We start from the raw sequence: 26,300 nt of genomic DNA on the forward strand, positions 1-26,300 counted from the left end.
TGTATTATAGTGAGACAAAAGGTGCTAAAGTCTAAAAAAGGTTACTGTGAATTATATCTCCCAAAGAAGTCACTTTCATTTGCTCCTGTTTAAACGTTGGGTTTGGGACTGTTGGAGCTGGCATACCTAAATAAAATGCCGTCATTATTGTTATTAGTAACGCAGCCTTTTTCTGTCTGCCATGTAAAATGTCTATTTTTTTTACTTTCCATACTGGGGGATTCATCATAATAACATTTTAAAACATTATGAAAGTTAACCCCATTTCAAAATAAAGGCCACCACTTTTAATTTGAATGTTTTTAACCATACATATCAGTCTGAACAACAACAGACCCATGGGACATTGAAGGCTCCGTTTAAAATTCAAATTGACATTTTCGTGGTAGGAAGGAACAGTTCTGAATGAGAAGCTTATCTCACTCTGCAGGCTGTGGAGACTTACATGTACATTAATGGAGGCAGAGGTGTAATCAGTGACTGTTGACAGTGGGCTTTCGTCCCTTTTCACTACAGGCCTGAGCTTTTGTTTGTGCACAAGAATTATGGGTGCAACACAAAGCTGGACAGCCATCAAGGAAGCAATCCTAATCTCAGAAATCATCCGGAGTGCGGACCAGTGTCAGAATTGCTGACGTCATTACCCTTTAAAGACATGATGGTACCAGAGAGTCTGAACAGTGTGCAGGTGCAGAGATGGAAAGCACCACTTTCCCCACACTGACATTGATGGTTCTCTTCCTCACTTGTTATGCTCAGGAGGATACAGAGGCTCTATCCTGCCCAGAAAACCAAGAGGGTTTTGACGGCTCTTGCTACGAGTTTGTGGGTCTGCAGCGATCCTTCCTCAGTGCCCAGGGGTGGTGTGAGCAAGGTGGAGGACACTTAGCCTTCATCCTGAATGATGAAACACAGCAGTTCCTCCAGAAGCACCTGGACTCAGAGATGGACTGGTGGCTCGGGCTGGCACCTGCAGCTCCAAACCTCACACTCGACTCTGCTGCCACCGAGGGTGAGTGGACATGTGGGCAGGGAAACAAGAGTTTACATGTATTTGAGTCACAACTGCTAAAGATTATTCATAAATCACATACAGTACATTTCCCTCCGTACATCCGTACATTTTAAGGTACTTTGCTGCATATATGAGTAACAAATGTATCTGTGATTATATCAAATAATGTCAGAAATGAAGATTATGACCTCAGCTGCTATCTCGTTAGGCAGCTTGCATGTCCATAGATCTGTAACGTGTTTGTTTACTGACATTTGTTAGAAAACTGTCACATTTGGATATCTCCCCCAAGCAGCAGGTGTATTGAGAGATATTTCTCATTCATTTGAACTTACAAAAGGCTTCCTGTCAAATGGTCTGATTTATGTGTTTTTTGGTCCTTTCACAAAGAATGAGTCTTTATCATTCATTCACCCTGTCACCAGCTCAATCTATTGCTTTGTTTTTTTTATGATCCCTAAATTGCATCGTAAAAATTAACTTAACGGAAAGAAAAGATAAGCAAAACGACCTTGGTTTAACATCTGTGGCGATTTGTGTATAGCATTTTGCTTGATAATCAGATCATAATCATAATCATAATCAAATAAATGCTGTATTTTCTTTTGTCCTTTCCCAGGTTCCCTTGCGTGGCTGGATGGCTCAGATGTCAGCTATAGTAACTGGGTGAACATGCCAGAAACCCAAGCAGCCTGTGGACATATCCTGAGACATTCAGGCTTCCAGTGGGAAGCCACGGAGAACTGCAGCCAGGAACTCAACTTCATTTGCCAATTTGGTATGTACTCCTAAAACAAAATCACCAAATAGCATTAAACTTATGTTGTGTTCCCTCCCCTTAAATAATTCTTGATATTTTTTTCCTTCTTAGATTCTGGGAGATCTATCGCATGTGATGGCCAAAATGCAACATTGCAATGCGGTTCTGGTCAAGTTATAGAGATAGACGACAGCTTCTATGGTCGAAAAACAATTCACTACTGCAGATCCAAACTTACATCCTCACCCACATCCTCCCAGGAGGAGTGCAGCTGGATAGATGTGATAGATTCTGTAACAGGTATTATGAATTACATAAAAGTATTTTTTCATTAACATGAAATATAAAATGTAGAGAGCCGGCCTGCTATATTCTGCAAACGTAATAGCGGCTATGATAGAGAAACACAAACATATATGTATAATAAATCAGATTACTTCTCATTTACATCACAAATATTTACTTAACTTGCAACCTCGTGGAACATGTGTGTATTTACAGTGAAAGCTATGGGAACATATTTGTTTTTTTCCCCTTATTGTTAATAGACCTCTTTAAAGAGCTATTAAAAGACACCAGCAAGATTATTTATATTTAATAGGATAAAAATTGAACAGTGTCGTGCTTTTTTAAACCTACTAAAACAATATTTTCAAGGCTTCTGAATCAGCAAGATTGAAAATATCTGCAACACATTCTGCAACACATTATCATTTACTTAATTTTTGTGTCATTCCAGCTCATTGCCACGGACGGCAGGCTTGCCAGGCTCCAGTGGATCTGAGCTCTTTTGGTGAACCATGTCCTGTGCTGGGAAGTTACATGTCTGTAGAGTACAGCTGCAAACATGGTCAGATTTTACTTCCACTACACATAGACTCTAAAATAATACTGAAGGTCATTATTAGATGGAGCAGATTGGACAATCTGAAGCAATGTTTCCATGATTGAAATTAACAGTGTGATTTCCTCTCAGGACTCCACTTGTTGATGAGTAAGCTGGCAGCTGTCCTTGATAATGTCACCGTCACTGTGAAGTGGCTCCTTCATCCTTTTCAGGGAAACCTCACATGCACAATGAATGCTGGAGATGGCCACACCATTGATCCATACAGCCCAGAAGAGTGAGCAAGACTTTGCATTCAACCAGATATGTATATATATATATATATATATATATATATATATATATATATAGATAGATAGATAGATAGATAGATAGATAGATAGATAGATATGTTTTATTCATTCACTGTATTCATGTAACTGTATTTATGCTATGACTGCATTCAACCAGATATATATATATATATATATATATATATATATATATATATATATATATATATATATATATATATATATAGATAGATAGATAGATAGATAGATATGTTTATTCATTCACTGTATTCATGTAACTGTATTTATGCTATGACTTTAACTGTCTCACAGGATGGAGAGCACTGTGATGCACAAATTCAGCCGCCCCGGTGTTTTCATGGTTCGAGTGGAGTGCACTACCAGTGACTGGCATGTTACAGCTCAGAAAGCCATAACCATTCAGGAGCCCGTTAGAGAGTTTGATGTCATTAAGTGCTATAGCAGTAATATGTCAACAGATGGCACTAAATGCAATGTGCGTCATGGTGGGCCTCTTCAAATCCAGGTTATGGTAGAGGCAGGTAAGTCGGTCCAACACTAGGTGATACATGCTTAAAAAAACACACACACCAAAATGCAGAATTATTTGATTACCTTTTTTTCTGTAAATAGGTACAAATGTTTCCTACACAATTCAACATGAAGGCCATTTGGTTGCAAATTCGTCAGTGGAGAGAGGGATCACACCGCACAACATTACACTGAGTGCAAGTGTGGTGGAGAAGCTTGGACATGGCTGCCACAACCTGACTGTAACTGCCTCTAACAGGGTCACAGCCCACGCAGTGTCCACTGATCTGGAGCTGTGTCTGCTGGAGCCCATTGAAGGCCTGCAGGCCTCGGTGATAGCAGAAGAAGACACGTGTCCAGACTCTACTGATCTCATCATTGGTGTTTCGTTGGAGAAAGGAGCCCCTGTGGAGCTGCTCTTCAATCTGACTGGAGCCAGGGACACACTCTCCGAGACCAGACACGTGCTCAATGGCAGCTTACAAGCTTATACATTCTCCAGTCCACTTGAAGGTACTACATGGCTTAAGCCATGCTGTAATAATTAAATGAAAACAATCACCCATAGTGTATAATACTAATACTTCTATAATATGTGCTCAGTGCTCCTAAATACAAACTCTTTTGGTAAAGGACCGTTGAAGGTGAATATACAAGCCGTGAATGCCTTCTCTGCCTCTGATGTGGATGTGGACTTAGAGAACATACTTTGGGCTTGCCAGAATGACTTTTCACCGGATAAACATCGAAACACAGTATGTGAAAGATTGGTATCAAACAATAATGATCTGAGCATATGTTTAGGTGTTCGCTTGTTTCTGTTACAGCACAATGTCTTTGTTTTCATCTTCAGACAGGTAGTGTAAGTATAGACAACTTGAAAATAACTGCTACTCCAGACATTTTGGTTGACTACACTCAAAGTGTCACACTGAGCGTAACTGGAACTGAATCATTGCCCAGCAAAGGACTCACATTTGAATGGAGATGTGGTAAGTACAACAATGAATTGACCACTAAGCATTTTAAACGTGTTTTAACAGTTAAAACCATAATTAAAGTGATTACAGGGCGTGAACACAATTAAAAGAATACAGACAATCCAAAACATTAACATTTTAAGAACAGTTAAGCTTTTTAATGCTCAGTGTTTGTGACAGTGAGACATTTTTCATGCACACTATGAGTCCTGTTTTTAGTCTCATCCTGAATTTGGTTATATTCAGGATATTAACTTTACATCGAACATGACACACCTGGTTAATCATCTCTCTGTATACATGATTCTAACAGTATCCTGCTATTTTAAAGCTCTACTTCTGCTTCTTTCCGTACAGAAGGAAACTGCAAATGCACAAACAAAACAAAGGATGAAACTCATGTTATTGAAAAAGATTGCCTTCCAAATCCCTTTGATATTTTCAATTACACTTTAACTGTGAGGAGAAGAACCTGGTTTAGGGAATGGGTTGATCTGGCTTTTGCTTCAAAGTGCATCACTGTTGCTCCAAAAGAATTCACAGATGTCACCATCAGGTAAAAGGGGGTAATTTAAAATAAATGCTCAAATATCCTAAAAAATAATTATTCTGCAGGTTGTTTGCAGATTTTATAAACATGCCTACTGAAAATTACAGCTATATATTTACTTTAATTCTTGCAGTTGTAATGATTGTGCTTCGATTAATGTCAATAACCATGTAAAGCTCAGACTGAGCTGCGTGACAACTTGCCCAGATGTTGTTTGGTATATTGAGGACCTCAAACCTTTGACGGTAAGTCTGGAACAGCACTTAAATTGATTTTAAACTGTGATGTCAGAGATTTATGTGTCAATTATTAACTGATGATCTTTTCCCAGGATGACCTCGAAAAATGTTACTCCAAAGCAGGAAGAAGGCCACCTATTGAGAGGCAGGATGGCAACATTGAATATGTTGTACATAGCCAACATCTGAAAGTTTCAAGGGACACATTGCACAACATCAGTGTGATTGCTTATGGTGGGTTTTCATTCCATAGTCAGTCATAATGTTCTTTTCAGCAGTGCAGATTTTTAGATATAGTAGTATGAATAGAGGTTTGGGCCCTGTGAAACCCAGTGCTTTATTCAAAACTATATTTTACTCTCTTTCTTTTTTTCACTTAAACTGAAATAAAGATTTTCGAAATTTTGGCTGTTTTTCTTTTTTTACAGGAAAGAGTGAACCAGGTTTTGCCAAGTACACTTTACCAATACCAGGTGCTGAGCCAACTGAACCAGCTGCAACTGATGCTCCTGCAGAGCCCAGACCCCCCTCATGTAGCGTCTCTCCACCGTCAGGAACAGTTCTCGATGCTTTTGACATCACCTGCAAAGCAAGCTCTTTCTGCTCTACAGGTTGTTTGTATTGCTTCAAAACAGACACAGGTGAGAATGTGCACTGTTACCTATTGATTTAATTCACTTTTAAACTAATAAATAAAAGCTCTGTTACGAGGCGGACTTTAAAGACAGAAAGAGAAGGAAGGAGGAGGAGTATGAATCTGTTGGTAGGAAGTGAGGAAAAGGCAGAACAAAATTTGTGTAAATTAGTTATTTTATGCATGTTACAAAAGTATCCCAGAGCAAGAAAAGTTTTGAATTTGGTTGGTGAGAACGAGATTGTGTTTTGCTTATCGTTACTTCACTTGGGTGTTTGACCTTCATCGTGCAGAGTTTGACACTAGAAGTCTGTTTTCACATTTATCTGCTGAAGGGGGAAAGTTCTCTGTGCTTATCTAAAAAACTAGTTTAGAAGCCAAAAGGTCCAGTATGAAACTTACACAAGTGTGATGTGGAAACTTGAAAACTTCCAGTGCACTGCATAAATGTTGAGAATGGATAACTAGTGCAACGCAAGGGGTAGAAGTAATTTTAGGATTTTTTTTTTAACTAGCTAATTGAGCTCTTTTGCTGTCAAACCATATCAAACACAAAATATTATTCAAAGCAGCAGAGCATTTTTTATGTCATAAAACCTGTCTGGAGGGGATATTTGAGCCCTTTTAAAATTGTTGCACATAAAAAACTAATTTAAGATGAGTTTTATGATGATGGCTGACCCTTAAAAGAATGCGCTTTGCCCTAGAAATGAGTGCCTGTTATTTATGTCAATGCTTTGGCCATTCTGCAACCTGTATGCAGATAGATAATTAAGAATTCATTGCATTTATTAACAATTTTACAAAATGTTCTCTTTTGTCTTTAAGGCAAACATCTGCGCTGCAGTAACGCAAATGAGGTGAAATCGGTCTTCCTGCCTCTCGGTGACAAGAACAACAATTACAGTTTGTCTGTTGTAGTGACTGTGAAAAATGACTATGAGAAAGACACCACAACTGTCTCCACTCAGGTTTGTCATCGTCAAGTATACAGAGATTTAAATTGAGAGAGATTTGTTTTCACAGCCGGTACACAGAAACATATAGATATACAGATAGCAACATACAGATATACACAGTACACACAGATCTTCAGTGTCAAGAAAGAGGATTACAGAAACAGGTTCTCCATGTAAACATTTTTTGAATAATTCAGAGTGACTGTGTTTGTGTTCCTCAAGGTACGAAAAAGCAGCTCCAGTACAACTGTGGAGGCTCTCCAATCTGCAGTGGAGGATACTGTGAGTCAGTTAGAGCAGCAGGGTCTTCTCTCTGGTGAGACACTCGGACAAATGTTTACTTCAGTTTCTGATATGCTGAATACCGAAGACAGCCAAGATCAGAAGGATGCAAGGACAAAGGTAACAGAATGCCGGCAGTGTTTAAATTTCAGTAATATATTGCTGTGATATTTGTGAGGTTTACATCTGTGGCCGAGGGGAGGACCCCGTGATGTTAATCAGCACTTCCGCCTTTTTCAGCTCAGAAAGCAAATGCTGACCAAAATGACCACAATTCTGCTGGACTCACCCAGCAACACAACTCAGGAAGTGCAAGTGACGGCCAGAGCTGTGGCCGGACTCACCCAGCGCCCTGACGAGCTCAGTCTGGCTGCTCAAGTACAGTACAGTAGATCAGTACAGCAGTATCAAAAAATTGCAAGTTACATTTAAAAAGTTAAGAAAATGCGGTACAGACAGCCCTTTGTTTTCAACCATTGTAAGTGTAGGGTTAAGTCTGAATTAATGTTACAGAACAACAAATGAAGAAGGAAAATAAAAATGTTGTACAACAATTTTTGAGAATGGACTCTCTGTTTCCTGTTCATGATGCAGGACAGTTCATTGCACTCTGTAAAATCTGTAGCAACATGCAGATCAGGTTATTTAAAAGTTATTTGAATTTCTTTTAACTGCCTTTCCTAACCTGAGTGAACTGAGAAGCAAATTAAATTTTTTAGAAAAATCAGTTCATTGATAACATGTCTTGTATACATGTATAATGTAATACCTGTTCATCAGCTCTTTTGAAAGTTGGACACAGATCATCTGTTGCTGCATTTCCACTCCAGGAAGAAGCGGGTTCATTGTTGGTAGACCTCAGCTCCTCCCTCAACACTATCAGTGTTAATCAGGATGACGGAGATGACGGAGAAGTCGTGCAAGCAGCTACACCAATAGTTGAAGCAGCCAGTAATATTTTGAATGCTTCATCAAATGTAAGAAAAAAAGCTATCACTGGTATTGCTAAATATCTGTTTTTCCAGATACCAAACAACGTATAAGTATACATTATATACGTAACAATATGTTTTCCTCAGGAAAAAGTCTCAGATTTTCTTCTTACTGGAATAAGCAATGTTCAAAGTGCTTTGCTGAATAATAAAAAGCTGGATGGAGACCCTGCCATCATTGATTCTGGTCAGATCAGTGTGTATGTCAACAGGTAAGAGATGACTGACAGGGGCTAGAGCACGTACTTAAGAATAAACTAGGGTTTTCTGAAATGACTAAGATAATTCTGATTCTGATTCCTGCAGAGTGTCTCCAGAAAAGATGCAAATGCAGGATATAAATGTCCAGAAAAACAGCTCCTCCAGATTTTCCTTCCCCTCACTGCCGGCTCATATTGTCTCTCCAGAGGATCCAGTGGATGTCAGAGTAAGTGTGTGTCGTGTGCAGATGCTTATACAGTCGAAGTTTGTCATCATATTATGTTTATGGCCCTTTGTAGTTGTAGAGGTCTGCATTGATGTGGACAGTATAAGGTATGCATTTCCTTATTGTTGAACATCCATAATGCCTGGACCAGTTAAAAAAACTAGTTTATTCCTCATAAATAATGTTCTTATTTGGATCAGTTACATTTCTGCCTTCTAACCTTAAATGTTTGCACTCTCTGGGGTTAATACATGTACTTTTGAGAAAGCTAAATAAAATAAGTAGGAGAGAAGGATTGTAACTCAAAACATTATTAATATCTGATATCACAACAACTATGGACCCAACAGAAAAAGACTATTGTCTGTAAAAAAGTGTAGATAATGGACATATCAAATCAGGTTTGGTCTGCTTTCTTTAAAGTAATCTGAGTCACAGTTTTGCACAATATGTTTTGTGCATATATATATATATATATATATATATATATATATATATATATATATATATATACATACAGTATATCAGTGTATGTCTACCCCCTTTCTAGATGATGAGTTTTGAGAAGAACCCGTATTCTTGGAAGGAGGAAAACATCACAGGAACTGTAGGATCTGTCTCTCTCACCAGAGTGAACGGCACTGTCATTACTGTAGAGAACTTACCTGACGAGATTGAGGTAATCTTTGTTTTAAAAGGCCCTTTTAGTTACTTTACTTTGAAAAAATTGGTAGCTTGTTCAGACTAATGTGTCTTCTGGGTTTTCAGATCCTCCTACCGAGGCATGATGTAGGGCAGGAGAACAGCACAGTCCTGGACCTGTCCAATTTTAGCACATTAATAATTGACGTTCCCTCGCCGGATGTAACACTGGTTCTGAAAATGGAGCCGTCTGAAAACATCTCTTTCATGCTATTCCTGGGATGTAAAGATTATCCAAATGATGACAATTATGTAGCCAAGACTCAGATCCCTCTAGAGAATGCCAAAGAAGGTAAAATTAAAACTACCACATTTCCTTTTTGCATAACACATAATATGTCTGAAATTGACTTGATTTAAAGTATATTCACTGACATCATGATAAGAGAGTATGCTAGATACATACATGTAAGCCTCCATGTTCGTGTTTTTGTATACAAATATGTCAACACAGAGGAAAAATACACCTGGGTGCTGAGTCCCAAAGACAGAACAGGAGAAGTTGGAGAGCACTACCTTGTCATGAAGCCCATTGTTGAGCCAGGCGTCAAATCCATCAATGCCACTGTCACTGTCATTTCCATCGCTGCCCAGTGCAAATACTGGAATGAAACAGAGTCTTCTTGGAGTGAAGATGGCTGCAGGGTCAGTAAAAAACAACACACATCCACAGTGGTTGCATCAATACATCCTTGAAAAGTGAGCTGTCAAGTTTGACTGGCTGTTTTTCTTTTTCTTTTTTTTACAGGTTGGTCCGCTCACCACACCTCTGGTCACCCAGTGCCTCTGTAACCACTTAACTTTCTTTGGCAGCTCTTTCTTTGTCATGCCAAACTTGGTGGATGTGTCACGCACTGCAGAACTTTTTGCTACGTTTACTAACAATCCCGTGGTGGTGTGTTTTGTGGGGGCCATCTTTGCTGCTTATCTCCTGGTGGTTGTGTGGGCACGCAGGAAAGACATCCAGGACTCAGCCAAGGTAATTCTCAGTAAAGACTTGCACCACTTTATATTGATGATTTGAAATGCCAGACCAATTGGGAAGTCTAATTCAGACGTTGCTGCTCACACATATTATATGAAATCCTTAAAGTATCAGTACCACAGCAGAATACCCCATTAAAAACTCTGCATTTCAGATGTCACTGTACTGTGTAAACTGCAGCATCCCTGTTCATGTTCAAATACTCATGTAAAGTACCAGTACTTGTATTAAATACCTGCTCTGACCTACTACAAAATGCACTCACATCAAAATACTAAAATATTTAAGCAGTCTATGATTTAAATGACTTTCATTGCTTCATGTATCTTATATCTTATATTTGACATTAAGTTGTATAGCATTCATTTTATGTCATTGAATTTACTAATTAAAAAATGTGTCTTTGCATTCACTTGTAGGTCAAGATAACAGTGCTTGAGGATAATGACCGCTTGGCTGAGTATCATTATATGCTGAACATCAGCACAGGGCATCGGCATGGTGCATCCACATCCTCTCAGGTCAGTAATGCCTGTTAAAGCTCAGAGGAGACTCACAGAAACAAAACCTGTCTGCTGCTTCTGTTGGACAACATTTATGATGCCTACAACTCTGGGCATCTTGATTGACCTTTTTTGGTTTTAGGTGACAATAACCCTGCTGGGCACGGAGGGAGAAAGTGAGCCCCACCACCTGACGGACCCTGAGAAGCCAGTGTTTGAGAGGGGCGGGATGGACATGTTCCTGCTGACCACACACTTTTCGCTTGGAGATCTGCAGAGCATCAGGCTGTGGCACGACAACTCGGGAGCACACCCTGCATGGTACGGGTTAGAGGGCAGGACATGGTGATGTGACACCAAAGACGATTAAATCATGAAGGTAGTTTGTACTGTTGCTATAAGCACACAAGATAACTATTGATGTTACATGCAGGTACGTCAATAAAGTAATGGTGCAGGATCTAGAAAGTGGTCAGAAATGGCACTTCCTGTGTAACTCCTGGCTGGCTGTAGATGTGGGAGAGTGCTCTCTGGACAAGGTCTTCCCAGTAGCCACAGAGATGGATTTGAAAAGGTTTAGGTAAGACCGGCCATGGATCTGGTACATTAACAAGGAATCTGTAATTTATCATTTCTCCTAAATCTAAATTTTGTTTTTTTTTCCCCCCGATACTTCTTTCCAGTAACCTGTTCTTCATGAAGACAGCCAAGGATTTCCGGGACGGCCACATCTGGTTCTCTGTCATTAGTCGGCCTCCCTGCAGCACGTTCACACGTGTGCAGCGAGTGTCCTGCTGTTTTTCCCTGCTGCTGTGCACCATGTTGACCAGCATCATGTTTTGGGGCATCCCCACTGACCCCTCTGAGCAGACAATGGACCTGGGTAGGTAACAAACATAAAGCTTCAAAGCTTTGAAGACTCTACATTACGTCATTAAGATGTAAAATTCGGATGATTTTACTATACAATAGAATACTTTCAGATTTGTTCAAATCCAACTCTAATTCCTTCCATACACAGATAGAAAATATGTGATTATCCCTAATTTTCAGCACTAGCCTGAATCAGAATCAGAATCAGAAAGGGTTTTATTGCCAAGTACGTTTTTTAACACATACAAGGAATTTGTTTTGGTGTTGTTGGTGCACGTGACACATTCTCTAGATGGAATATTAAACAATATAAGTATAGGTATAAACAATATAAGTATATGTATATGTACACAGTATGTATTAAGTTAAAAATAAAGAATAAATAAATATATAAATAAAAAATAAAGAGCAAAGAGCATTACAGCAGAGAGAGAACAGTGGCATGCTTTCTGTAATATCATGCAAACAAGAAAAGGTATTTGTAACGGGTTTTTACATTGAACTTTTACATACTACAGACTATAACTGGGACAAGAGTGCTGAGGGTTTATGGATAGATGAGTATCCAAAATAATACAAATAAGGTCTGACTAAAAGAGTAACTTCACATCCATTTAAACTTCACTCTAAACACTTAATGCGCTGAAATACTTTGCAGGTCACATCGAGTTCACCTGGCAACAAGTTATGATTGGCCTTCAAAGTTCAATCATCATGTTTCCCATCAATCTCCTTATCGTGAGTATCTTCAGAAACACTCGTCCCCGAGAGAGGGGGGCCAAAACGGACATGTCTAAACAAGGAAAGACTGGTCGAGTTTTTCCCTCACAGACTTCTTCACCTCAGAAAGAGCTGAAAGATATCACACCAGACACTGTGATCAAGGTGAGGTAACAGATATCCATATCACTGATTTTGAAAGTGATAATAACTCCACTGTTATACATGTCTAAAGTGTTTAACATGGTTTCTCCATTAGGACATAAAGAGAATTGCTCAGTCACTCTCAAAGGCCATGAAGAGTCCACTGCCTCACTTGGAGCTCCGGCCTGGGCAGCAGGCGGACATCAACACTCTGCTGTCTCTGGTGGAGGACATCATTAGACAGCAGAACCGTGCGGCTGGAGACTTCTACACTGACGCCTCCAAGAGGGATCGCTCGATGATTCTCAGTTTACGTGCAGTTAATCTACAAGGTAAACAGCATCATAAGCTTTACAATGCTCTTGATATCATGTGTTTTACATCTTTATTGGCTGGTCCATTTGGAGGACCAGACTTATGAAGAAAAAAAAAAATAAGGCAATGAATTAATATAATGGCAATTTACATGATTAAGATTCATACAAATAGAGAATCTATTAATATCTAAAGATATATACCGTGTTTTATCTTCTTTCTGTCTCTTCAGGCTGTATTTTTTTTCAGCAGTGTTTTCCTCATGGCACTGGCTTCATGCATTTTATCGATGATACGCAGATATAAAAAATGATCAAGGATAATTATTTTCTTCAATATCAATTGAAAGATTAGATAAAGGTTTAGGACAAACTGTATCTTTTATTTTACATACAAACTATAAAGTTGTCAAGCAAACTCTCCTGATAGTCAGATACTTGTGATAGAGTAATCTGATGATAGTGATGTAATCTGTGATATTGCCAATGGTCTAAACTAGGCCATACCTTAGTTTTTAGATTGATTATGGCCTACAGTACCTGTGGTCTCATTTACATACTGAAAGACAAAATAATTAATGCAACAACCTCGAAGAAAGTTCTGCTGAAGGAAAAATAAATTATGTTTAATGGAAAATGTAATTGCTCTGAAATTGTAACAATTGTGTTTATTTTCTATTATAAAAAAGAAATTTCCCCGAATGAGAAATATGGGCATAATGCATTTGGCATCCTGACCGAGTAATACAGATTTTTTGCGTGGACAGAAAACAGTGTGTGGACGAGCCCCGAGAAGACTTCAGATGAATTTCAGAAGAAGAGCAACAACAACAGTCAATACCTCTACAAGCAGCTGCGTCATGTTGAGAAGGAGCTGGGTTTGTTGGAACCTTCTCGTTTTCCAAACCCAGATAGCTACAACCGAGCCATGCAGCAAGTTCAGGGAATGAAGGGTCTTCTGGAGTTCCACCTTCCCTCGTCCAGCCTGGAAGGTGACCAGCTGGACCGCAGCCCCAGTCCAGAAGAGAGCATCATCGGAGACTCCACCAAGAAGTGCTGTCAAGGAGGGCTGCCGTGGTGGTTTGTGTTTGTTGGCTGGATACTGGTGATCGCAACCAGCGGTGTGTCAGGATACTTCACCATGATGTATGGGCTGACTTATGGGAAAGACCGCTCTATAGGCTGGCTTATCTCCATGGTGGTCTCCTTCTTCGAGAGTCTCTTTATTACTCAACCTCTGAAGGCGAGTGCTCATACAGAGATAACATGGATAGCATTGCAAATGTTTAGAAAGTCATTAATTAAGTGAGCGTTGGGACGTTTCCAACCAATGGCCAGTCTTTTTTTGTGTTTAATAAAATGTTCCTGTACTGATAGAAATATTTTTTATGTACTAACTCAAAACATTACACTAAAGACATGCCAGCTTTAAATGGGTGATTCTTTGTTTGAAATTTGACGTGATTCTAAAGACGGGATTTATTTATGGCAAAACTCTAAGTTCATGCATACAATCGACAACTCTTGTCACATCCCACAACATGTTTGCAAATCTTTGGCAAAAGACAATAAAATGAGGATAAGCTTTGTGATGAAAGTATGTCTTAAGATGACATTTAAAATGATATATAAATAAATGATTACAATTTTATTTTGAGTCAGCTGTAAACATATTTTTGTTATTTTTTTAAGTATATATATTTTTTATAATTCTAGTTTTTATTATCAGATATATTGAATTGCTTTATAAACATTTGCAAGGCTTTCTGGGTCCTCCACAGATGTACCTCCCAGTACTTCAGAACATACATACTGTATTTATAATACATTGAGCGTCATGAGGTCCTCTGGTATTGAAGTCTAATAAATCTTCCGTCACAGGTTCTTGGTTTTGCTGCTTTCTTCGCTCTTGTTCTGAAGAATGTTGACCAGGAGGAGTATGGAGAGCCTCAGATAGATGAGAGTCTGAGAAACACAGGTACCTTTTTTTTCTTCATTTTTCCATTTTTGTTGTAGTGTTTTGTGTGGAAAAAACAAAAGGTATGTAGTAAAATATCCCTTTCTCAGATGATCCTGATGCGGTGCGCGCAGCAAGAAGAGACAGCACATGTAGTTTCTATCAGCCTCCACCTCCCACTGACATCGAGAGGATAAGGAACAACATGATTAAAGAACAGAAGGTCTTCGCCCTCATAAGGGAGATTCTTGGTAGGAGAACCACTTTGGTATAACATAGGAAGCGATGTGATACGGTTTGATATGCTGATTTGAGATATTTGTTTTGTAATGAAGCCTACATGGGATTTATGTGGATGTTGCTGCTGGTGGCGTATGGTCAGAGAGATCCCAACGCTTACTTTCTGACCCAACACATTCGACAGAGCTTCAGCAAAGGGATCTCAGACAGTATGAGTATTCAGGATGTGCTCAACTGGGCGAACACAACTCTGCTGAGCAACCTGTTTGGAGAGCACCCAGGTCAGTATGTTGTGACTTTATTAACAAACATTTCAACATTGAAAAAGGGACCACAGAATGTTGGTGGACAGTCAGTGGTACAAGTTGTGCTTTTCAAGAAATAAAACTCCATGTCCTAAAGGTCAACAACGACTGCTTTTGCATTAAAGCGTGAATCACCTTTAACATGTGCAAAAGTGTTGTTGTCTGCTATTAACAAAATGGAAAACACATGCAAATTATTCAGTTGTCATGGTAAATAAATATGTAGCTAATATCAGTTTTTTGTTCATTTTGGCTTTGGTTGCCTGATCCTGGTCCTTGTATTGTAAAGATCATTTTTTAAATGCAAGTAAATAAGAACTAAAATATAATTGAAATCCAATTCATTCAATTGATGATCCAAAATAACTACACATTTGATCTGACAATGAAATATTGAGAGTTGTGATGATGATAATATATTAAAGGATTTCCGAGTATTTCACATTTAAATGTTGGATTACATATGAAGATTTACTAATATCCCCTGATGGTTCTTTTTGCTTTTAATGTAGTTTTTTACTTCCATCACTTTGAAATGCCTCAAATCAAACTACTTGTGCTTTTGTTCCTTACTGCTATACTACATTATATCAACAGTATATTTATGTAGTGAAGTATAAAATCTGTTCAAACATTGCCTGTCATTAACATTGTGTAAAAAGGCCTAGTGTGGTTCAAAGTATGGAGTTAGTTGTGACCAAAGCTACAATTTATTTGGACTGACTGACAAATAATATGGACTGTTTTATCTGCAAAAAGGGGTTTCACAGAAAATAATGACCACTTTTGACTGATATTTCCTTTAAATGTGTTTGTTCTTGTCCTCATAATCTGTCACAGGATTCATCACAGATGGAAACTCCAAGCTGGTGGGTAACGCTCGTCTTCGCCAGCTGAGGGTGCATCAAAACTCGTGCGTTGTGGCTCCCTCCATGCAGCAGTCTGAGCGGGACTGTCACGCTCCGTACTCGTGGGAGTTGGAGGACATGGGCTCCTACAGTCCAGGCTGGAGCCGCTCTGTGGGTGATAACGCCTCGCTGAATCTTCACAGTCCATGGATGTACCAGTCCCAGGGTAAACTGAGGGCCTTCCCTATCTGGGGAAGCGTGATGCTCTACAGAGGAGGAGGGTTTGCGGTGGATCTAGGGCCAGATTTACAAAATTCTAGAAGGTAGGCAATGTAATATATTAAGAGCCCATTGACATTATCTCAATAGATGATGACAGATGATGAAACATGAAAGAATTAGTCTACTAATCAATTATTTGATTGACAGAAAATGAATGTCAAACATTTATAGGTTCCAGCTCCTTAAGTGTAAGGAAGTTTCTGATGCTTTTATACAAAACAATTAGATAACGAAAATAATTGTTAGTTGCAACCTTACACATGATGACAGGTGACGGCATAATTTATTGTACATTCATCCAAAAACTAAATTCACATTTGTATGGTAAACAATATAAATTAATACTAATTAATACATGTTTAGATTTAGTAAACATATTTTTATTTGCTTTAAACTCAAGTCTTAAATTAGTGCCGCAATGACAGTTATGCAGCACAAAAGCATGCCACGCAGTTGGCCTCTGCATCAGAACTAGCTGTTTCTTGACATCAGGAGTGAATTGTGTTTTAAGGTATAATATTTACAAATCATATCATTTAACCATGTTGTTCTCTTTGTAGATCCCTTCAGTACCTTTATGACAACACCTGGTTTGATGTGTACACCCAAGCGGTCTTTGTTGAGTTCACTGTGTACAATGCCAACGTCAACCTCTTTTGCATTGTCACACTCATGCTAGAGACCACAGCCATAGGTAAGTAAACCATGTGCAGCTACTGTGTTGGAGCTGCACAGAACATTAACTGTTATAAGAATACTTTGTGTTTCCTCCAGGAGCTTTCCAGTTCCGCAGTGAGCTGCAGGGTGTACGTCTTTACCAGTCGACCGGTGGCCTCCACATCTTTGTTATGGCCTCTGAAGCCATCTACTTCCTCTTCATCATCTATTACATGTTTGTCCAGGTATGAATTTATTACACCTCAAATCTACTAACATCACTAGTGATAACAATTTCTCACACAAACTTCTCTCCTGACAGGGAAAGCTGATTAAGCAGCAGAGATGGGCTTATTTCAAGAGTAAGTGGAACCTGCTCGAGATGGCGATTATCATCCTCAGCTGGAGCGCGCTGTCTGTCTTCATCAAGAGGACTTTACTGGGAAAGCGGGACATAGAGTACTACCAAAACAACAAAGACCAGTAAGCAACAAGAATAACAAGACCCATACAAGTATATAATAAAGGGTTTTATCTTAACATTGGTATGAACGGCAGGTTTTGCTCATTTATTGTGCACTTTGCTTATTTACTGTATGTTTTCTGACTGTACGTCCATCTTGTATTCCAGCGCATCCTCTCTGCAGTACAGGAGTTACCTTTTTCACTGTTTCACCAGTATGCAATAAGTGTTCTGATAAATAGTAAGCATTCACTGACATTAAACCTGTAAAATTTGGTTGATACAGAATATGTATGAGAGAAATATTTGAGCTAGTGAAAGCTGATCTTTTTTTTTTTTTTAAGATTATTTTTTGGGGCTTTTCCCTTAATTAGATAGTGGATAGACAGGAAAGGTGGGAGAGAGAGAGAGAGAGGGGATGACACACAGCAAAGGGCCACAGGTCGGATTCGAACCTAGGCCGCTGCAAAAGACTCAGCCTACATGGGGCGCACGCTCTACTGGGTGAGCTAGAGGACGCCCCGAAAGCTGATCTTTTTGCTCAGACCAAATTAGACACTATAATTAGCGTTATCTGACAAATGCTCTGAGAAAATACCTAATTTTAACCTTTGGAAATGAATACGAACACAGAATATCTGTTATTTGAATTACATTTCAACTCAATAAACAGGAAAGCATTACTGGGTCAACTATTATTTCCATAATCCATTTAAAACATTTTTTTAATAGATTGTCAAAACAAGGCTCTGTACTCTCATGCTCTGTCTCCAGATACGCCAGTTTCCATGAAACAGCCAAGGCTGATGCGGTGCTGGGGTATCTGATTGCCTTCCTGGTGCTGCTGGCTACAGTCAAACTGTGGCACCTGCTGAGACTGAACCCAAAGCTGCACATGATCACAGCCACACTGCAGCGAGCCTGGACTGATATCTCAGGCTTCCTGGTGGTCATGACCATCATGTTTCTGGCCTACTCCATCGCTGTGAGCAGTTTCCCACACTTCAACATCAACATGCGGCTCGAGTCACTGCATTTCTCCCTATTAATTAGGGATTATATTAATAACACAACTTTCTACTTTTCAGTCTAACCTGATGTATGGGTGGAAGCTGTACTCCTATCGGACTCTGCTGGATGCTGCACAGACCATGGTCAGCCTACAGCTTGGCATTTTTAACTATGAAGAGGTTAGTATGAGACTATTATAACTGTACCACAGCAGATTATGACAGCTGGCTCTTCTTCAGTGTGTCTTCCTCTTGATTCCTCAGGTTCTGAATTACAATCCATTGCTTGGAGCTTTCCTCATCGGCTCCTGCATTGTGTTCATGACCTTTGTGGTGCTGAACCTCTTCATCTCTGTCATTCTGGTGGCATTCAGTCAAGAGCAGATCCATCACAAGGTAACTCACCCATGCTGTCTGAAATGTCTTATTGTACACATGTTGTAGAAGAAGTGAGAGCTTACCATTATTGATAACTTGATACTCCTTGAGTTATGCATACTGTATTACTCACTGTTCTTGCAGCCATCAGAAGAGGATGAGATTGTGGACCTGATGCTGATGAAACTCTTCTGTTTGTTTGGACTTAAATGTAAGAAAGAAGGTGGCGACTGCCTCACCGAGGGCCCAGTTGTTTCATCTGCTTCAAATAATGGACTCTCAACGATTTCTTCTGGGGATATGTATGAGGGTTGACATGTTCTCACAGAATGCTTTGCTTCAGTTTTTGCTTTTGTTTCTTTGTGACTGAATATTAGCCCTTGCAAGTCTGTAAATTATTAGTGTTTCTCTCTACTGCTGCAGATCTGTCACTCTTGTAGAAGAAGCTAAAACACTGAGAGAAAGTAGGAACTGAGGATGATCCTTATGTTATGTTATTTATGACTAAATATTGTACAATTTGCTTTTATTCCATAAAATAATTATTCGTGGATACTAGTGAAACATTGTATTTGCATAAATCTGACGAATCTTTGACAGTTGCTTATTATCAAACAAGACCAAGCTTTTGTTATCACTCCATATGACTAGTAAAATACATACAGTATATTGAGAACTTACACCTAGACAACAAACACAAGGTGGCTGCATACAATAAAAGAGATAAAACTACAGTTCAGGCACATGTTGCTACTACCTCTGGATGTTATCAGATTCAACAATATATCATTTTGCTGTATTTATATAGTTAAAATAGATAGTAATGTGTAATACAATCTGGACATCTGTGAACCATAAACATTAGTATACACTTGATATCTATTGCCAGGTGCCTTCAAATGACTTTTTACCATTTTAGTGTTGCTCCTGTAATTTACCTTTCACTTTAATGTGCAATGAAATTGAGTAGATGAATGGCTAGATGTTTAAATTTAATCAAGGGTCTGATTTACTATTATGAAGTATGTCAAATTATCAATATCATCCAATCATTGCCAGTGTAGTCTGTTTCTAGTGCTAAACTTTTGGGCTGTCTGCCAACCATTGTTGATCTTGTTTGTTTTGTGTTCTGTAATTTTGATGAACATCTGTTCATCTAAATTGCAGGCTGCAGGTGTTGTGTGTACATTTAATGTATGACACGACCATTAACACAAAGAGATATTAATAACTAAATTTAAAGGTCAGATGGCAACAAATGCCAGTATGCTAGTATGGATGGGTCGGCTGAGACAAGGAAAATAGGGAGGAGGTTCCAGGACACTTGAATACACCAGTGCTTGAAAAGAAAAAGAAAAAAAAAGACAGATGCACAGTAAAAACGGTGGCACAATTGATGAAAGGATTACTACTTGTGTGTACTGTACAGCAAAGTGCTAGACAAAGTTTGCATGGATTCAAACTGAATTAACTGGACATAGGATTTTGCACAGGTAGAGTAATAATACAGAAGAATGAGACAATAGTTTAGAGATAAATACATACATAACAGATATAAGACATTCCCATATAAATTATATTCAAATTTACAAGCTGCATGCATCTCATAGTCATAAATATTTTTTGTCCATTATTGAACATAATCCACAAATATACTGTATAAGCATCTTTCAGCAGACAGCCAAACACACGTGTATTATTGTACAAATAAATGTAACTATAGTTTATTTAAAATAAATAAATGAGAATAAAAAAGAAAAGAAATGCTGATAAAATAAACAATGAGTAAAAAAGAAAATAAACAGCTGATGATTGTTAAGAGAACTCACATAATTATCTCGTTACTCATAAATAAATCAGAGTGATAGAGAAATATATCTCTATGGCTCTGAAATAAATGAATCCCGACCATAGACTGTATATTAGTAGTATATATATCATCATATATATATATAATATATACAGTCTATGATCCCGACGTGGTTTTTACGTATTGCGTCATCAGTGTGGGCGTTGCTCCCGGTGTGAGCAGCTCGGGTAGTCTGCTCACAACAACATGCGTCGTAGGCGGACCGAGGGGGACTCACCAGCCAAGTGACAGCGGAGACGGTTAACCACCTATAACGACAGGGTCAACTTAGTCACTTAAGTTGTCTCAACACAATATTGAAGGTTTTTGTGACAGTCCGAGAGAAAATAATCTCGTTGAGTGACGTTATCTCACTTGAGGGTGTCTGGTTTCCTCAGTCTGAGGGATTGCGATGCCCTCTGACTTTATCTCCCTTTTCAGCGGGGACCTCGACCTGAATTCTCCCAGATCCTTGTACTCAAAAGGTAACAACAGCTCTTGTATTCACTTCTGTGTTGTCGCTATGTTTAAGTGTCTACTCTAGTTGTAGTTTGCGAATGTGTGTGGAACTTATCCACCTAACGTTACCTGATGGTAACCGTTCATGTGGCGTTCAACCCCCTCAGTGTCATTCATCTATAAACTGCCTCCTGCCACATGCCTGCTAATAAAAGTAAGGTTTTGAATCTCTGTAACGTTGCAAAGATGCCCATGGCGTCCTTCAGCTTTACTCTTGGTTATAAAAAAAAAAAAATAGCTTTACTCTTGGTTGTGTTTCTTGTGGCAGGGTGAAGCAGTGTTCTTTCTACCATTTCAACTGAAGCCCTCAGCAGCTGCATGCACACCGGTCAGACCAGTTTACTTTTCCACTGCCAGCTAAAAGGCAGTGCTGTCTATTTACTGTGTGTTGTTTGAATCAAAACAGTCTACAAGTCTATGGTTTGAATAGGCCACTAGTGCCACTGCCCCCCTGAGGCACCACACATGCACTACACTGCCCCTAGTGGGCCCATAAACATAAACAGTTTCATCATCAGTATTGGAGCCTCGGGCAACCCTCTGGTAGAATAACTGAACTGGACTAAACTCATGAGAGCAGGTGTATAATTGGTCTATTGCAGCACGCTTATTCACAGAAAAGGTTATTGATGTAAAATAGTTTTGAATAATTTCCATTCAAACACTGAAAATGCTCATTTGCGTCATTCCAGCAGTGGAACAATGTCTCCAAAAGGGTTTCTGTATCATTTTAGTTAGCTAACAGTGGCTAGATTGGTACATCCATAATGACAGTGTGCAAAGCAAGCTAGCAACTGGAGTTTTGAAGCTATCAGCTGAGGTCCTTTTTGTTTTCTTGAATTTGTGACCAAGCTACTAAGCAGGCTATATTACAGTTAAGAAATTAACTTCAGGGGACAGTTCACCCCAAAATACTGCTATAAATCTATATTGGTAGTAGGTTACTCAAGATAATGCAAAGACCTTGTTGTAAGAAGTTTCATATAGGAACTATTTTCTTCCTACCCAACTACACCCACCAACCGTATTACCGTGCAGAAAAAAGCGTACTCATGGATGTGATGTGCTGCTGCAATTTCATGTTATTCATTGGCTGATATACAGTTATGTGAAAAAAATGTGACACCCATGCTAGTTGACTAAAAAGAGGAATAAAAAAAATCATCTTTTGGAAAGTGATCTTAATGCCTTAATTAAAAAATTGAGGAAAAATCCAATCTTTAAGGACACCAATTTTCTTTGTGAATGAATAATGTATCGTAAATAAATAAATGTTCTTCCTTAAAATACAGGGGGCATAAGTAAGTACACCCCTATGTTAAATTCCCATAGAGGCAGGCAGATTTGTATTTTTAAAGGCCAGTTATTTCATGGATCCAGGATACTATGCATCCTGATAAAGTTCCCTTGGCCTTTGGAATTAAAATAGCCCCACATCATCACATACTGTTCACCTAACCTAGAGATTGGCATGGGGTACTTTCCATAAAATCATCTCTCAATGCAAATCAAATCAGCTATTAGGCTAACTGAAATAAAACCATGCCAATCTCTAGGTATGGTGAAGGGGATGTGATAATTGGTGTCCTTAAAGATTGGATTTTTCCTCATTTTTTTAATTAAGGCATTAAGATCAATTTCCTAAAGATGATTTTTTTATTCCTCTTTTTAGTCAACTTTAGCCTGGGTGTCCTAATTTGTTCACATGACTGTATGTGCCGATACAATATATCTTCAATAAACTAATGTCTTGTTGAGGTTCTACTTTACAATGAGGTCAGGACTTCTGAGGTGTTTTGTGTAACAACTGTACCGCCAGCTGTTTTGTAATTTAGGAAACTAGTACAGTGCCCGTTTGGAGCTTGTGCTTGTTCAGAAAGGGCCGATTGCTTAGTTCCCAGTATTTTTCCCCCAACTTTATCTAACTATAAGCGCGGTTCAATCAGTCGTGTAACAATAGGAATTGTTTGTGGTACCTGCTGCAGCACGGACCATTTTAGAGGTTGTACCTAGAGGTATCAGAGTAGCCATGTGTTTGAGCCCACTTGTGTGTTCGCCAGAAGAATGTTAAATAAACTATCGCCCTTTAGGTGACTTAACTGATATTCCGGAGTCTTCGTGAGTGTTAAAGACCAGAATATTACATGGTGGCAGCGGTAGTGAACTTTGGCCGTGTTGTGACAAAGTAACGTTAAAGGTCCAATTTGTAATATATTTACTGTAATAAATCCAAAAATGACCCCAATGCGTCATCAGATATTAAGGAAACATGCTAAGTTGAAACACTATCTTTTCTTACAAAAATGTTAATGTCAGTATTTTCTCCTTTTGAAATTTCCGTTCCGTAACGGAATTTCTGTTTGTGTTTTGGCACGTGGGTTGTTATCAACTGGCCAGTTTGACAGCCAGGCTGGGTTGCCAGATATACATATACCTGTAAAAGTGTAAACCCAGTGCGCTACAGCTGTAACGTTTGTACAGCCATGAAAGCAGCAAACAAACGAACAGGATCAACGGAGTTAGATTCTACCCAACCTAAAAAAAAAAACGGTTGCGTGACCAGAGATGTAACAAACCCCGGGTAAATATTGGAGATGTTGCTTTTATGCTTTTATGACTGTCAATGAAGCCAGCATCTAACGTTAGCTACTCCGCTGTGCTGTGGAGTAATGTCTGGCTATGTGAGACAAGCGTCTAGCAACATTGTTGTGGATGCTGTGGTCTCAGCCTGGCAACCAACGTGAACTTCGAGTCTGGGGAGAAGGGGGCGGGGGAGATGACTCTCTCCAGTATTTAGAATTTGTACTGCAGTAACTATTTTAAACACTAGCTGTCAGTATTACATATTGCACCTTTAAGTTAGCAGACTCCGCTAAACCCCGGCTCGGCTGCGGCTCATCTACGGATTCAACGTGACCCCTTTTTTTCGTCTAGGATGTGTGACGGACGAGAGAAGGAGGGAGCCGGGCTCAGCCTTAAACGGCATGCAGCACGGCCAAGAACGTCTTCTTGAGTGTTAAAGACCAGAATATAACATGGTGGCAGCGGTAGTAAACTTTGGAGGGAGCCCTGTTCAGCCTGCTGGAGAAGCTGCCATAGTGTGTAGCAATGTGGTTCAGGCGAGAGAAGGTGGCAGCCGGGCTCAGTCTTAAACGGCGTGCAACACGGCCGGAGAAATGAACGCAACCGCCGGCAACAAAACAATGTGCTGGAAGCCCAAGAGCCGTGGCGTTCATCTTACATGTGTCTGTGTACGATTGTATTTGCATGTAGGGTAGACAGCAATCAGTTTTTGGCGGATGACCCCTTTTGGCATATGACACCGGTACCCAGTGAATCACAATCAATGAGCCTTCTAGTTCTAGGGATGCAGCAACTCACTGTCCCCGCTGCTATGCTGCGCATCTGTGGGTGCTGTACTGCGCATGTGTGGGGACACATGCACAGAGATATCCCGATGTATACAGTAGATAGATAGCTCCAGTGCGTTGCCACATCGCAACACAACATCTTCCAACAATGCACTGCTTGTGGAAAAAAACATAGCCCCTGGTGTTTTTTTACTCTTTAAATGACTTAATTATTATTACAAGTACTAATTAAGAAGAGTGAACACACAAGGTCTCAGATACACAATTTCCTTTTTAAGGGTCTGTCCTCTCAAACTCTTCTATTAACTCACAGTATTAGAAACGATTATTAAAATGTTCACTCACTGAATAAAACAATTAAGAAGTAGTGAGCCCCAATCCTACAATATTATTTAAAACAACTGAGATTCATTGGCAAAAAAATAAAATAAAGCTATTTAAGATCAGCTTTAGTATTTAACTTTTTTTTTTAAAAGTTTTACTTGTGACTCATCAGAAAGGCTGTTATACTGTTGACTTTATTCATCTCTTGTGCACCACATAGGTCAGCTGAAATTCCTTTGAGAGCTAGACCAATAGTTAACTTTTTCTTTAGCCTACCTTGTTTGCTTACTAATCACGCTATTGTTTATTTGTTTCAGCACAGTTCACTCGACTTTGTGTGAGAGGTGGTCAGTTTTGCATCTTGCCGACAAGGCCAACTCTCCCCCTGTTTGTCTGTGGGATTGCCCTTTTGGGTTAAAAAGAATATCCCTTTCATCCATTTACCTCCTCAAATCCTCAGTATTGACAACTCATATCCTACACCTGGATAAAAGGAATTATTCTCTATTATGGACATAATATAGAGTAGATTGTAGCAGCTTTTTGTACTATTTTTTTTTGTTTGTTTTTCAGAAAGCTTTAGTGGTCAGCTAAAACACGATGAGGAATACATATTTTTAGCATGTGAGTAGTTCAGGGAATACCAAGGAAAAACTAACAATGGAACTCATAGGAATGCTAGTCATACTACCTTTTTGTAGTTGGTAAAGGACAGTGCGTTAATGGTCGTCATAAAATGGCTTTCCACCAGCTTCCCATCAAAGGTGAAGAATGTAATGGCTTTCCCATAAGTTCTATCAAGCCCGGTTAACAATTGTAAGACCACAGATCTCAACATTGTTTTTTTTTTTTCCATACTGACAGCCACCTAAGCCTGATTAATCATTAACCTTCTGGCTGCTCTGTGTGTAAACCTGGGCTTAAATAGCACTCTATTAATATTGACTCTGCTGTGTAAAGCAAACTTAGCGTCATGCGCTTAAAAATACTTGATTGCCTTAAAAGCTTGTTGATATCTGATGATGAAAGAAAAAATACCATAGAGGGAAAACATCTGAAAAATAAAAAGTGTATTCAGAGTTCATAAATGTATTTTTGCATTTGGTTAATGTCTGTTCTGTCATAAACACCAACGGATGGACTCTAAAATCAAATCTGTATTTAAAACAGAAAATATGAAGATATATTTTCTCTTACTGCTTTGAATATTTAACTCATTACTCAGTAGTGTTGTAGAGTTGAAATCAATGAAAGAAGTGTAGTCAGAGCATTTTTTTTGCAGTGTCTTTGCGTGTTCATCAACCCCGACCTATTCTGCAAACTTCAGACAGTTGAGTTGGTATAGCT

At 39.1% G+C, this 26,300-nt stretch overlaps 2 protein-coding genes across 3 annotated transcripts in view; both read left to right on the forward strand.

Annotated features, from left to right (window-relative positions):
* The first annotated feature begins 696 nt into the window (after positions 1-696).
* Positions 697-19,766, forward strand: LOC116067753 (polycystic kidney disease protein 1-like 2). The gene is made up of 41 exons (XM_031324313.2): positions 697-1,012; positions 1,635-1,793; positions 1,887-2,075; positions 2,515-2,625; positions 2,752-2,899; positions 3,228-3,457; positions 3,549-3,959; positions 4,080-4,201; positions 4,300-4,438; positions 4,784-4,982; positions 5,110-5,221; positions 5,308-5,449; positions 5,644-5,856; positions 6,678-6,820; positions 7,031-7,210; positions 7,331-7,468; positions 7,921-8,067; positions 8,170-8,294; positions 8,389-8,509; positions 9,060-9,188; positions 9,278-9,503; positions 9,666-9,856; positions 9,960-10,190; positions 10,616-10,717; positions 10,842-11,020; positions 11,133-11,279; positions 11,383-11,582; positions 12,231-12,457; positions 12,552-12,768; positions 13,518-13,993; positions 14,632-14,728; positions 14,818-14,958; positions 15,043-15,228; positions 16,093-16,423; positions 16,943-17,076; positions 17,157-17,284; positions 17,362-17,522; positions 18,277-18,487; positions 18,591-18,692; positions 18,777-18,908; positions 19,035-19,766. The coding sequence occupies exons 1-41, from the start codon at positions 697-699 to the stop codon at positions 19,203-19,205; spliced, it is 7,464 nt and encodes a 2,487-aa protein (XP_031180173.2). The 3' UTR covers positions 19,206-19,766.
* Positions 19,767-21,151: 1,385 nt separating this feature from the next.
* The window catches only part of nfat5b (nuclear factor of activated T cells 5b), a 63,091-nt gene continuing 57,942 nt past the window's right edge, over positions 21,152-26,300 (forward strand). For both annotated transcript variants that reach the window (XM_031324176.2, XM_031324177.2), the window contains exon 1: positions 21,152-21,224. In XM_031324176.2, coding sequence (XP_031180036.1) covers positions 21,152-21,224 — 73 coding nt within the window. The remainder of the gene's footprint in view (positions 21,225-26,300) is intronic.

The sequence above is a fragment of the Sander lucioperca genome, chromosome 3 (genome assembly GCF_008315115.2).
Source record: "Sander lucioperca isolate FBNREF2018 chromosome 3, SLUC_FBN_1.2, whole genome shotgun sequence".
NCBI lineage: Eukaryota > Metazoa > Chordata > Actinopteri > Perciformes > Percidae > Sander > Sander lucioperca.